At 54.4% G+C, this 14150-nt stretch overlaps 4 protein-coding genes across 4 annotated transcripts; 1 reads left to right on the top strand and 3 right to left on the bottom strand.

Moving 5' to 3' along the window:
* Positions 1-1137: 1137 nt before the first annotated feature.
* PG994_013923 (mfs multidrug protein) lies at positions 1138-3082 on the bottom strand (the record flags this gene model as incomplete). The annotated part of the gene is made up of 6 exons (XM_066865332.1): positions 1138-1254; positions 1329-1570; positions 1766-1913; positions 1959-2253; positions 2326-2625; positions 2730-3082. The coding sequence occupies 6 exons, from the start codon at positions 3080-3082 to the stop codon at positions 1138-1140; spliced, it is 1455 nt and encodes a 484-aa protein (XP_066708461.1).
* A 671-nt stretch (positions 3083-3753) lies between these two features.
* PG994_013922 (alpha/beta hydrolase) lies at positions 3754-4791 on the bottom strand (the record flags this gene model as incomplete). The annotated part of the gene is made up of 1 exon (XM_066865331.1): positions 3754-4791. The coding sequence occupies one exon, from the start codon at positions 4789-4791 to the stop codon at positions 3754-3756; it is 1038 nt and encodes a 345-aa protein (XP_066708460.1).
* Positions 4792-10589: 5798 nt separating this feature from the next.
* PG994_013921 (uncharacterized protein) lies at positions 10590-11681 on the top strand (the record flags this gene model as incomplete). Its single annotated transcript, XM_066865330.1, has 1 exon — positions 10590-11681. The coding sequence occupies one exon, from the start codon at positions 10590-10592 to the stop codon at positions 11679-11681; it is 1092 nt and encodes a 363-aa protein (XP_066708459.1).
* Positions 11682-11992: 311 nt separating this feature from the next.
* On the bottom strand, positions 11993-13724 carry PG994_013920 (uncharacterized protein; the record flags this gene model as incomplete). The annotated part of the gene is made up of 4 exons (XM_066865329.1): positions 11993-12397; positions 12474-12481; positions 12507-13590; positions 13644-13724. The coding sequence occupies 4 exons, from the start codon at positions 13722-13724 to the stop codon at positions 11993-11995; spliced, it is 1578 nt and encodes a 525-aa protein (XP_066708458.1).
* Positions 13725-14150: the final 426 nt, after the last annotated feature.

Raw genomic sequence — 14150 nt, 5'->3', positions numbered from 1 at the left:
ACCACCGCGCCCGGCGATAGGGCGAATACGCCTGCAAAGTAACGGCGACCCTCAGCAAGTCACGTGGCACGGCAAACGATCAGGCGAGACCACTAAGCAACGCAGAGCGTGATCAGGAGAGACCACTAAGCAATACCGAACGTGATCAGGAGAGACCACTAAGCAACACCGAGCATAATCAAAAGAGATCACTAAGCCACAACAGATCAAGGAAGGAGGGATTAGATATATAACGATAAACGTTCCCCTATATATTTCATATAGACACTCTCTATTTTAGTAATTAATTTAAGTATTAATCTTAACCTATTAATAAGGTAAACAGCTTTAACGAAACTATTATAAATACTTCTAAGCTTACGTACCTTAATTACCTTCGTTTTTATAAGCTATTACTTATTATATCGATAAAAGCGACTTCTATCGCACGTTCGGATACTCTCTCGTATTATTAATATAAACCCCAGTACGTCTTACTAAGTTTCTTTTAGAACCCAGATAGCGTTCGTTACACCGTATCGTATAATATTAAAATAGTTTTTCGATATTTATTTTAACTAGCCTTAATTAAATTATAAAAACTATAACGTATATTATATACCGAGTTATTTTTTTAAAAAGTAAAAACGAGACATTTTAAAAAATAAATAAAATACTTAGCCGGCGCCGCCGTACGAAAAAAAACGGTTATAAAATAAAAAATCACTTAGTATATAAGCTAAAAAAGACTTATAATTTTAAAAAAACGTTAATAAACAGTTATAAAACGAATCGCGTCGAAAGAGTAATTATACGAAAACGTTTAAGACACGCTTATAACGCTATAAAATTTACGGAAAGCCCGGGCATAATACGCGTACTTATTAGAATAATATAGAAATATCTAGAGATAAAAATTCCGATTAATTTTAATATATTAAATACGTTATGGTAAAATTAACTTATATTTTATTAAAAGGGGTATAAAAGAATAGGACAGTCGTTTATATAGGACATTCGCTTGTGGGATACGTTAAGCCTCGCAGCATGCCAGCTCTAATGTTATAAATTTAGTTACCCCTAGGTATCATATACATAGCTAACAGCACCGGGTAGAGTACTGGCCCAGAAGGCTAATCAACGTTGTATAATGCTTCCTCATTGCTTTAAATCGAACGCGAATTTGCTCCATCCACGAATCTTCTTGCCGTGGAGGTAGAATATAATGGGCGCCGGTATGAATGCCACACATAAAAAGCCCAACAGAGACGTTGCCTAGACGATTCGTTAGTATCGTGGCCTGTCCGAAGCCTCAGATTCTTGAAACATTGTTAGAAAATAAGACATACCCAAGCCACTCCGAGGTTGGCGAACATGGGGGTGGCGAAAAGGGGAAAAGCAGCCGCCACAGCGCTGCGGATAATCGTATTGGCCGCCAACGCGCTGTTTGCATTGGCCAGGTAGCACTCGATTAGATAGTTCAGACAAGGCACAAACACCATGTTGATGCCGCAACCAATGAACGGCCCGGCGAGGACTTGCGGAACCCAAGAGATGTTCGGTGAGGATGTCCACGCAAACCAAAAGAGGCCTGGTAACGTGAGACAAATGTCAGTGAACAACAAAAGGAGATGGAATTCCTGTTACACTCACCAATGGTAAGAAGGAAGCTTCCAAGAATCATCGTTGGGAGCTGGTCTTCAGGAGAAGGGCGAATACCTAGCAGAGAGGTTTGTTAGTCGTACCACATTCGTTGAAGTTTGGTGTCGGCCAAGTTAACACATACCCTTGACAAGCTTCTTGTCAATGATCTGGAGGTGGATGATGGTTTGGATGACGGCCGCCCCGAGGTACCCGACCAAGAGGGAGAGGAACGGCAGTGAGGATACACCGTCTTCCCATCCCCGTACGGTGCCAAAAGTATAAGGATATGCCTATACACTGTTAGTGGCCTGGCTCTTGAGTTCGCGCATACCCACTGGAGGGCTACCGACCTCGAAGGTAAGATAGATAACCCCATAGATAAGACTGTTATACAAGCATATGGCAACAAGGATAGGCTCTTGAATGAGCATTTGCCATGGCTTCAAGCCGTATTTCTGTAGTATTGCCCTCGATTCGACTGGTGCCTCGTCTCGTTTCGAATGCAATGCCCAATTCTTCGTTTCGTATCGCAGCCGCTTAGCTTTCTTCTGGAGAATGATGGGCCCCCATGTCTCTTGGAAGAATGCAAGTACAAGTACAAAGAAGAAGGCCGAAATGATCAAGGTGAACCTATTAGTGAGGGAACTGAGTCAGACGGTAAGACGCAGTAGTAGCCCAGTGCAATTATGGGTGGACGCTTACCACATAGTCCATCGCCATCCGAGGCTTTCGTTCTTCACCGTGAAGCTTCCGATGATGGGTCCCATGGTGGGGCCGATGACGATGGTCGCGGCCCAGGCGATGGTGGCGAGCCCCCGGGTGCGGATGTCCCAGAGGTCGACGAAGACCCCCGGGGTGACGGTGACGGTCGCGACGCCCCAGGCGCCCTGCATGAACCGGCAGATCATGATGGTGTGCAGGTTCTGCGCGCAGGCGACGCCCACGGTGAAGCACATGAAACCGATGTAGCCGATCACGAGGGGCCAGTAGCGTCCAACGTATCTGGGATTCACAGGGTCAGCACTTGTTGATCTTCAAGTAATACCCCTTATCGAGTACTTCTTCGTTCAAGTTTGACCTACTCGGAGGCTGGCCCCCATACCCACGGGCCGGCAGCAAACCCAAGCACGTAGAGGGTGACATTCAGGGTGGTCACCGTAGGACTAACGTGGAACTGCGTCGAGAGCACGCCGATGGCGGATGCCAGGATGCTGCTTCCGAAGGAGACGGAAAAGGTGCAGAGGGAAAGCACCACCGTTGTCAACAGCTTTCGCTTCCAGTTCCAGTTTTGTGGATTCGTCCGATCGCCGGGCCCGTCCCAGTCGACGAGATTGGCATCTTGCGCTGGGAGCTGCTCGCCTTGCATCATGGATCCATCTCCGTCTTTAGGCCCAGAGCGTGCCTGTATTAGGTCTTCTTCGGTCGGGGCTTTGGTGCTGGATCCCGGTGTGTGGTGCATGGCTTGCATCTCCAATGCGGAGGAACTGCCTGGAGGCGTTTCTCGATCCATTGGAATCAATTAGGGGCTAAAACCTGTATTGGCGATTTCGAGGATGATGGACCGAAGAATGGTGGAAGGCTTGCATGGCGATTGCGGCACAGCAGCTCAGCTGAAGGGGGCTTTTCTACCCCCGGCTGGATACAGCTGACTGACCCTACAGTACAGGACAAACGGAACTTTCGGTCTCCGTTGTTGGTGCCGAATGGCGAGCTTGTGTAACTCGGCTTACATGGAGGGGTGGCTTGGACCAGGGTCTGAATGACGGCAGCGAGATGAAGGGGGCATGTGGTAAGATAAGAGCAAGTCAACGGTGCACTTACATCATCATCGCGCTGCGAGTTGATCACATAACACAGCAGTAGAGTATATAAATAGACCCCTATCTCCACACATGTAACCCGAGTCGTCGGTTCTCGGTGAGATTTTGATCACTCTGGGCAATTGGTAGTCCTTCTCTTCAGGTCCTACCGGTTAATTACCCGGCTCATCCCCGTAACATCCGAGTGACTAGTAGTGACCGAGTAGCGACGTCGCCGGTAATATATGACAGCAGAAGATAAGGTACTTAAGCTACATTGATAAGAGATTCCCCCAAGGCCACACAGCTGCGCTTATCGGCCGAGCCTTCCTCAAAACCTGCCACTCAAGCAACTTTCCCAGACGCTCGACACTTCATCGGCAACCAGCTGCGGCTCAGTGGCAATAACGGCGTGTCCGCTTTCCAACGCCTGCACGAAGCGACTATTGGCCGACAGCCGCATCTGTTCCCGCTGTAAATCGTTGTCACGCGCATCGATTTCATTCTCAATAAAGTCGTGAAGTCGTTCGAGAACCCTTCTAGCTTCGGTACCTAGATCGGAACGCCGCCGGGTGGCAGCAATGACCCGCCGGTAGTCTCGTTTCGTGTCCCCTCGGATGATGGTCACGGGTTGCATCCCAAGAGCCATGGCCTCAAACTGGCCTCTACGGGCGAGCGAGTCGGAGCTGGCTTCCAAGAGCGCTGTCTCCGTCGCCGATGTGTTGACCTTGGCTTCTCTCTCGGCGTCCAGAGTCAGCCGATGCAACTCATCGGCCGTGTAGAGGTCCCCGCCTGCCAGCATGCCTGACTGGTCGAGCAGCGCCAGCCCTCTTGGCCCGGCCAGCGAGACGAGCGGTTGCAGGGGCTCCTCTATAGCCTTGTAAGCCTTCTCCTGGTTCGCATCCGCCAGGACCAGGCCGGCCACGTCGTCCGGGCCGAGGAGGGCCACGACCTCGCGGGCCACGAGCGCGCCGAATGAATGCGCCACCAGAATGTACGGGGGGCCCACGCCCGCCGACGAGAGGACGTCCAGCAGCTCCCCGGCCATGGCCCCCGCGGTGCGGAGGGAGGCGGCAGAAGGACTGCGACCGTACCCGGCGCGGTCGTAGCCATAGCTGCGGATGCGGGGGTCTAGCAGGCGGCGGACGGGCCCCCAGCTGGAGCTGCACGCACCTGCGCCCGCTTCGAAAATGACGACGGGTTGTCCTGGAACCCTCGGCGGACCGCTGGTGGCCAGGAACAGTTCGATACCATGGGACCCGCGCACAAGACCCTCCAGGGAAGTCTCACCCGTGACCCAGTCGAGGTGGCCAGCGTTGGCCGGGTTGCATGCACCGACCTCGGCCGCGCCGTGCCGCTTGACTGCCATCTAGTTCTGGTTCAAATGCCTATCCAAAAAAAAAAAGTAGTTACTTTGTAGTGTCCAGAGTCCTCCGTAGTCTTGATAGAGACAATCATACCGTTTCCTTTTCAATTTTACCTACCTTATTTCATACCTCAGCTGTGTACCACTGGATCCACTTTGTTCATGTCCCCTTTCTACCACAGGATGATCCCCGGTCCAAACCTGGTGCCAGGCATCCACTCGTGGCTTGCCTTCCGGATCTCCGGTGGTGCCACCTCAAACCACCATACTATAGACACGTACAGCATAGTTACATACTAAGAGGACTGGTATTACCAGATACTGTTTTATACCAAGTCGTCCCCATTGGTGCCCACTTCTTCAGTATAATAATTCTTGACTGTCATGACAAAGAAAAGCGTTAGTAATCAATGTTGACGGACGAATCTGTGGACATGGGCATGCGTACTATTGATATCTCACTATTCTATGAGTTTGACGACCCCTCAAAGGACTGTCTATACGGGGACGCCCCGGCGGAGCGAACCAAAGCTATCAAGTCGCTTTTAACCTCTCTCTCCACATGTGGCGCATTCAAGATCACCGGTCATGGTATTCCGGGGACTACGATCCAGCGCGTGTTCGAGTCTGTAAGAAATAATGATAACACCAAGACTGCCCCCTCCCTTCGCCCAATCAGTCTCTTTTTGCTAACCTATATGCCAGGGCGCCGAGTTCTTTGGCCTTCACAAACACCTCAAAAAGTCGGCGACAGGTTCACGGTCCAAAAATGGTCGTCTGCGTGGATATTGGGGGCGAGGAGTGATCGGACAAAACACTTCTGTGAGCAAGGCGCAAGCATCAACGCGACCAATGGTACGTGTATAGCTAACCGTGCGGGGACGGTGCTACAGGAGACCTTTGTGGCAGGCCCGGCATCCGACCGGCAAGCGCCCACACCGTGGCCGATGGGAGTGCGCGGCGACATCTTCCAGATGACAATGCAGCCGTTCTTGCGAGACTGCGCGAACCTGCATCACGACCTGCTCCACATCCTGGAGGAGGCACTGAGGCTATGGGACAACGAGCTGGTCTCGCGCTGGCCCTCGGCGGACGGAGAGGTTCACTGTGAACACCGCCCAACGCCGTGTACCGCCCCGACGATGGCTCACTTGGAAGGGCTGGTATCACAGATTGAGAACCGAGAAGCTCGGCTAATGTTGGCACTAGCTTTTCAAGATAACGCTTGCGAGGAGATAGTGGTTGTGTGTGGAGCTACAGGTCGAAAATGGGTACAAGTACGGGTTGGAACGATGGTTGACGATCCTGGGATATACTCCCAGGCCAAAGAGGATGACCAACAACCCAATTACTCGATCAGTTATGTCGGATATGAGGATAGCACAGTATTTGTTACTTAGACTAAACAAAGTGTCACTAGCAACCCGTTTTAGTCCATATTTATGTAATGAAACATGAAAACATAAGTTCCCTCCGCTGCAATGTAGAGCTCACGAAAGTTCATGGTTTTGGTTATAAGTGTACAATTGTATCACATCGCCAACGTCTAGATAAAAACTAACTTACGGGGACTCTTAATTCTGGAAGTCGAACAGCGTCGTGAGGGATGTCCCAAGAGTGAGATAAGTGGCTAACCCACATGGCCAATGGGGTGTGGTGCCACTGCCATGGGCCCATCAGGCCGCCCTGGCGCGCGCCAGTAATGACCCCCGTATCGTAGCACTAATATTATCTTGAATAGACTTTGGGGTCCCGACACTACTGAGACCCGCCATCAACCCTTCGATCCCGGAACGCCCCGAATCTGCATGACGATCTCGGCTGAGTCCAGAAACATCCTCGAGTCCCAACCCCCGTCGTTGGCACCACGTTTCCTCGGCTGGGTTCTGAGTTGGGCCGGCGAGGGATGTCGGCGGCCGAGGGGCCCGGCCGCCAAGACCGGGGTGACAGCCGTTGTTGCTGCTGTCCTGGGGGTCGGGACTGCGGCCGTGCGCCGCGAACGAGACTTTGTTTAGGGGTCTGGCTGGTCCCTATAGATAAGAGATCGTCGAACTGAATTCCCCGCCGCTGGTGGTACGCGTTTTGCCCACTACTGTTTAGGAGAAGAACACTCTTCCGGGCTAGACTTCTTAATACTGGACTGATCTTAGTGCCGTTAAATTTTGCATGATGAGCCTTCACAGGGTGGTTCGTAAACGGGCTTTGGAAAGCTTCCGAGCTACCCCTATTGTGGGTCCATGAACTCCAAATAGGGGTTGCTCGCTTAGATCTGAGCTAGTGTACACACGAGAAAGTCTTATCGGCTCGCTGGGTAACTATGTAAACCAATTCCGGGGTCCTAGGCCCCGTGCGCCATCGTCGGCTTGGCGTTGTTCTTCTTATCCTTGACACTCCTCCACTCGAAGAACAGCGAGGCCACGACGCCCCCCACCCCGAGGCCCATGCCCACCTTGAACGCATCCTGAAGTCCCCTCGTGTATGCAACCAGGACCGAAGGCCAGGCCCCTGCCTGTCCCGCCTGCTCCAGAGCCTGTTTCAACCCCGTCGCGCCCGTTGAGAAGAGCAAGGGCCGGGTCCACCGTGGGCGCCAGCTCCCGCAGCCCGCTAGATAGACCGTTCTGAAAGACAGCCTGCCCCACGGAAACGAAGATGGAGCCGCCCAGGTTCTGGAAGAAGATGAGGGCCGACGATCCCACAGGGATGTCTTCTTGGACCAGCACAGTCTGGACGGCCGCCTGGGGGATCTGGAACCCGGCCCCGAGACCCGCGCCGGCCAAGATCTGGAACCCGATCCAGGTCGCATCCTTCATCTCGACGTTGTACGTCGTGATGAGGCCAGCGCCCACGGCGAAGAGGGCGGTGCTGCCGATCAGGAAGGGTGTGTAGAAGCCAAAGTAGGAGACGAGAGCGCCCACAATGCCCGAGGACACCACCAGGCCCAGCAGCATGGGCAGCATCTGGATGCCCGACAGGATGGCCGACGAGCCCCGGATGCTCTGGAAGAAGATGGGCAGGTAGAACATGAAGAGGACGGCGGAGCCACCGAACATAATGACAAAAACCGAGGCCGCCGCCACTGTCCGCTGGCGCATGATGCGCGGCGGCAGCGTCGCCCTCTCGCCCAGCCGAATCTGCCACCCGATGAAGACGATGAGGAGAAGACCGAAGCCGACCAGCAGGCCAACGATGCGGCCATCGCTCCACGGGTGATGCTTGCCGCCCCACTGCAGGACCAGAAGCAGACAAGTGACAGCGGCGACCAGCAGGATCGCACTCAAGAAGTCGAGCTCGCGAAGACGGACGAGGATGGTCTTGTCCCTCTCGTTCTTGGGGCGCGGCGGGGGGTTGAGCACTAGCATCACGACGGCTGCGGAGACTGCGCCGATGGGGAGGCTAGGGACTAAAAGTCAATGCAGTGGACCCCGAAACGTGAGGTTGAAGCAGCAGATAGACATAATATAGCATACTTAATATAGAAGCACCACCGCCACGTGACATGATCCGTGAAGGCGCCCCCCAGAAGGGGACCGGCCACGAAAGCAGCACCCCAGACGGCACCGAAGAGACTGAAGGCGAGCGGGCGCTTCTCGAGGGGCACTGTTCCCCAAGGGGTTTCAGTCAGAATCTAGATCGACGCGAGAGATGGCGTGTTTTCTGTTAGGTAGTACGCTAGGGATAACTCACCGACAAAAGAGGTAATCACGGTGCAACCAGAAAAGATGCCGGCCACTCCCAGGCCGGCAATGGCGCTGCGAAACAGGGTTAGCCCATGCCAGGAATCCTCGGGGACCGGTGGCAGATCAGATCGCCGTCCATTATTAAATAGCTTACCGGCCGGCGATCAGGGCGGGGCTCGTCGGAGCAACGGCGCAGATCAGGGACCCAAGCTCAAACAGGAAAATGGCCAGCAGAAAGGCCCATTTCGACTGGCGGGGCAAGCATGAGCTCGAGTCAGCCATGTGGATCGGCGGCATTGGGGAAAACGGGTTGAGACTTACGTCAAAGCTCACGTAAATGCGCCCGTACGACGGTTGCAGGGCTGGCGCGCGCGCTAGTCAGTAGGGGAACAAGGACCGGAGAGGCAAGCCGGACAGAACAGACCTGTGCTGGTCAAAAAATAGGCGCTGCCGTACCAACCCACGTCCTGGAGGAGTTATGGTCAGCCATGATGAGAGAGAAAATAGAGAAAGCCGAACTTGGGCAACGCCCATGACTAGTTCGGATAGTAAGGGTATTTGCATGGCACACACGAACCTGAATCGTCTTGAACTCATCGGTAATCTTGGGGATGGCGGTGCCGATGATGGTTTGGTCGAGGGCGACGAGGAAGACGCCCATGAAGAGCCCCGAAACGATCAGCATGGCCTTCCACATTGATGGGTACTCTGTGCTTTCGGCCAAGGTGTCGGAATTATTGTCGTCTTGCCGCGCGACATGTTCAGATGGCAGGTCGTGGGGCTTGCCGTCGGAGGCGGTGCCGGTTCTCTCGGGCTCCTGGGCCAGCTGAGGCTCTACCTTCTCCCGTGATTCTTCAGCGAGGGTATCTTGCATGATGATGGTAGTCGCGCAAAGTCGAATGGATCAGGTGCTTTTGAGAATGCTTCCTTGGTCAATCTGCAGCAGCCGGGGTCTTATACATGGTCTTGCCCACTTCCCCAGCGCATCGGTCAGTTGTTGGTTCCATAGAAGTTGCGTGCGTATGTGTTTCGCTTCCTCTTTTCTCCTCCGATAGTCGACTGCGTTCGTTGCGGGCCAGGTATGTCGATTGATGAGAGTGGTAATCTGGTGGTGCCACCGCCAAGAGTCATTCTTCGTGTACGGTGTCCCCTTGAATTGCCAACTACCACCAGGAATATGGAGACACCAGGATACTTTGGAATATGCGACTTGGACAAGACAAATGTCTCACGAGGCGTGAGATCTCACCACGCGATTATCTGATTGATTTCAATCGGCCGTTCCAGACTGCCGGCGGTCGTTAGCAACTTTTATCAATAGAGTCAGTCGGCCAAGGATTGAAGTACTTACATAATTATGGGGCCCCTAGGGAAGTGCCGCAATTAGTGCACTCGAGTTCGACCCTAATCCACTTCAGGTGAATGGCCAGTAACAGTACCGAGTAACAGGCTGCATACGCCCTGCTACCATGCATGGCATTGCTGCGACCCAAATCATGCAATCCGGCTGCCGCCAAGCTACGAGGGAAAGTTTGTTAGAGTATATTCCCAGGCTGCCACGCCAAATGAGACGGAGAAAGTTCACGCGAGAGTTCGCACTCGGGCTGGGCATCGTTGTTCTATATGAGACGTTACGAAAACCACCGGTAGACGGGCCTCCCCTTGTCTCTTGTCTATTGGGGCAGATAGCTGAGAGCAGGAACGATAAGGCGAGGGTTCCTTTTCCTCCAATCAAGAAGCTTGGGATACTCCCTAGGGCGCTGGCACGGGCTCTGTTGCGATCTGTGCCGAGACGCCGCAGCCAATCAGGACACACAGACGTTAGTCTTATACCCGTCTCCACTGACCGTTGATTGATTATGCTCAGCGGGAGCGGGAGCCACGGTTAAGGGGAACGAAAGGGTTTCGTAGGACGATAGTATAAAGAAGCAGCAGCGTGACCGTAGCGCAATACTTTGCAAAGCATAGGGACGGTATGTGACTAGAAACTCAGTTTGGCAACTTCCTCCCAAGACTTCTTGTCCCGTATCAGAGGCCCTCTGCAAAGACGGGCGTAACAAACTATTTCCTAGCCGGAGAGATCACGGGAGCTTCTTATAGACCTTGGTCGTCTGAATTTTTGACATGTTCCAAGGCGGGCCCAGGGGGCCGGTCGACAAACGCCATTTTGCACCGCAAATTCGTCATCACGATGCCCACCACACCACACCACCACCTCCCCCTCCATTTCCACTATGGGCGGACCCTTCGTCCCAACACGACTGTGCTGTCCCCGCCAGCCGCTGCGGTCACACCTGCGGCAGTGGACAGGCTCGCTATGTCCAGGCGCTGAAGGACGCCCTGCAGCTGCTCTGCGCCCAATCCATCCACGGTGGCAGCGCCTGTCACGATTTCCCGCAGTTTCAAGTGCCACAGCTCGGCTTGGAGGCAGGGAGCACTGCCGTTTGCACGCCGCTCACCCCTGACGACCTATACGGCGGCAGCATCTCATCAGACGACTATGATTTCTCCAACTCCTTCCAGTTTCTGGATCATGAGCCCAGCTCCGGGGATGTCACTATGGACTATTATACGACCGACACGCCGACACAGCAACCATCCCCTTCTCCATTGCTATCGGATTCCACCATAATAGTAGCGCAGCCACCACCACCGCCCCCATCACTACCGCAGCCGGTGTCACCGCCTTCACCACCTCGGCCCGAGATCACCGCGGGCGACAACGCCCGCAAAAAGAGGCCGAGGATCAGCACTGCCAGCGACACGGGCGCTTCTCCTCGACCATCTTCCTCACAATCACCATCGCCCCAGGAAGAAGCACAGAAGCCGCAGCGCCCCCACGCCGCGGTCGAGAAGCGGTACCGCGTCAGTCTCAACGACAAGATTGAAGCCCTGCGCGTCTGTCTCGAGTCGCGGAAGCGGCCGAAACGCCACTGCAAATCCGCAGGCGATAGTCAAGCCACGGGTGGTGGAAGCACCGATGGTGGAGTAGCAGGCGGCAGTGGTGGTTCCACCCCAACATCATCTACCACCACCACCACCGGCTCCACGACGAGAATGAGCAAAGCCGAGGTCTTGACCGAGGCCGTCGAATACGTCCAACAACTGGAGGAGGAAAATAGCGTCATGCTGGAGCAGATCGATGCACTGGTAGAGCGGATGCAGGCAACTCAGCGGGCGTTGCAGCTGCCTTCGTTTACAGCGGGCAGGAACTGATTGAGCGGGTTGGATGCAGATAAGATAATATTGTTTGTAGCGCGGGGTGAGATATTCAACAAGGTTACCCTAGTACAGTTGACGTTATTAGTGTTGATATTACGCGCAGCCCGGTATGCAAGAAAGTCTAAATAAACCAAGTTCTTACTACTACCCGGCTCTCCGGTGCTCCTGGCCTCTAAAACGACCGCATCGATATCAGATGGCAGAAGTCAGTCTCATCACCAGAAAAGTCTGTCCTTGACCTGAACTAGGTCTCGTCAATGCTGACATTCATAACATCCCCTTTTCCGTCTTTTCCCGACTCGGGATTAACACAAATACAATGACTCTTGTCCCATGTGCTCTTCGTCCCCCTTTGGGCTTCTATACTGCCCTGCCCGACGCCGCAACCTGATCCTGAGCGGCCCCTTCTCCGCCAACGTGAAGACGCACTGCCCGGCGATCCAGTCGTCCTGCCCCGCCTCCCGGACGAAGTCGAAGTGCCAGAAGAGCCGCGTGATCGCGAGGCGCATCTCCGCGTAGGCCAGGATCTTGCCGGTGCAGTCGCGCGGCCCCGCGGAGAAGGGCTTGCAGACGGCATTGTTGTCGGCGGCGAACCTGGCGTCGTAGAGGGCGTGCGTGGCCGGCAGCCAGCGCTGCGGCGCGAAGCTTTCCGGGTCGGCGAAGTGCTCGGCGGAGTGGTGCGTGGCCCACTCGTAGACGGACACAATCGTCTATTTTGAATTAGTTCACATGGATTACTCGGCAATGACCAAGATTTCAGAAAAAGAAAAAAGAAAAAACAAATACACGTACACCTTTTGGAATGTAATAACCCCCGACGTCGGTGCCGGGCGATACCCGCGGGAGGAATATCCGCCGCCGGCGGGTAGATGCGCAGGGTCTCGTCGATGCACGCGCACAGATACGGCAGCTGACTCGTGGCGCGGATGGTGATGGCGTCAGCAGAGCTGAAGGTGCCACGGACCTCATCGGCCAGCGTCTTGTACGCGGTCGGGTCATTGGTGATGTGGAAGACGAAGCCGGACAGCGCGGTGGCGGTGGTCTCGCCCCCGGCGAGGAGCAGCACCCGACTGTTGACCAGCATCTCCTCGTGGCTCATGCCCTTGCCCTTGTCCTCCTGGTTGGCGCGCAGCATGTAGGTGACCAGGTCGGTGCGGGTGTCCGTGCCCAAGGCGATTCTTGCCTCCGCCTGGCTTTCCATGTGGCGTTGCATGTCGAGGATTTTCGTGATCTCTTTCTTTCTCAAGAGGTAAGTCGCCATGGGGACAAGCGAGCCTAGCAGCGGGATGCCCGTCATGAACAGTCTCCTGGCGTTGTCCCGGGTCGTGGCTGTCACCACACCGACCAGAGGATGGATCGAGTCCCGAGAATCCAAGCATCCGAGAGATGTACCGAGCGTCAGCTCGCCCACGATATCGAACGTCAGGTAGTTGAACCAGATCATGATGTCGATGGCCTTGTCCTGGTCCGCATGCTCGCCCAAAACATCCACGAACTTGTTGACATGTTTTTGGAGATAGACCTCCTGGTCCGCGAGCGCGGCCGGCGAGGTGGCGTGGGCCATGACGCGGCGCTGCCGCTTATGGGCCTCGGGGCCCGCGCCGAGGATGGCGAGAGGGCCGAACCCGTAGAATTGCCAGATCTTGCTGAACTCTTCATTGTACCGGCGCATGAAGAGGGGCCAGGCCACGGAGCCGTCAACAGCAACGCGGTCGGGCGAGACGCGCACGACCGGGCCGTACTTCTCGTGCAGTGCAGTCATGTCCCGGACAAACTTGCCATTGATTTTGTTCCGTATTTCGAATGGGACGCTTGTGGCTGCATAGAGTTTCGGGCCGGGAACCTTGGACAGGGGGTGGATGTAGAGCCGGTACACAGTTGCGACGACCCTGTAGATGATAGCCTATGAAGATACATTAGTATACCAGACTCACACCGGTCCCGTTCGCTACTTACCAATGCAGCAGCCAGCCCGAGGACTCGGCTGGGAGATATTGTAAGCTCCCTCTGCTCGAGAAGAGCACTGATGAGATTCATCGTTATAAAGTCGTGCTGGTCAGATTCCGGTACTTGTGTCGGACCATAACAGGATTTTCAACGAATTGCTAAGAAAAATTCGTGAAGGGTGAAATGAAAGGGACTGCTTACACCTATACCAATCACGACAAAGATGCCGGTTGGCCCAAAAGTCCAAAAGTTAATGTGCGACGAGAGATGGCGGGTCGGCATGTGGAGCAGGCATCGCATCGTCGCCGCCAGTGGCACCACGCCGTCTTCCCCAACAGAGGGGAACTTATCGCAGATAAAACGACAGAAATCTGAAACAAGACCCTAAGATTGGACATGGGCTACACGTGGACTGTTTTCCCAGGCATCTATTCTCGGACCATCAACAATGTTGCGACCGATTGCCGGAACATGCATGACTGGCGCCAGTGGTGCCACCCGCCCGGTAACCCCCGT

Source organism: Apiospora phragmitis (genome assembly GCF_038363925.1).
Source record: "Apiospora phragmitis strain CBS 135458 chromosome Unknown utg000013l:1.0-2965645.0:1.0-2969333.0, whole genome shotgun sequence".
In the NCBI taxonomy this organism is placed as follows: domain Eukaryota; kingdom Fungi; phylum Ascomycota; class Sordariomycetes; order Amphisphaeriales; family Apiosporaceae; genus Apiospora; species Apiospora phragmitis.
This window is presented reverse-complemented; position numbering and strand designations above follow the sequence as displayed.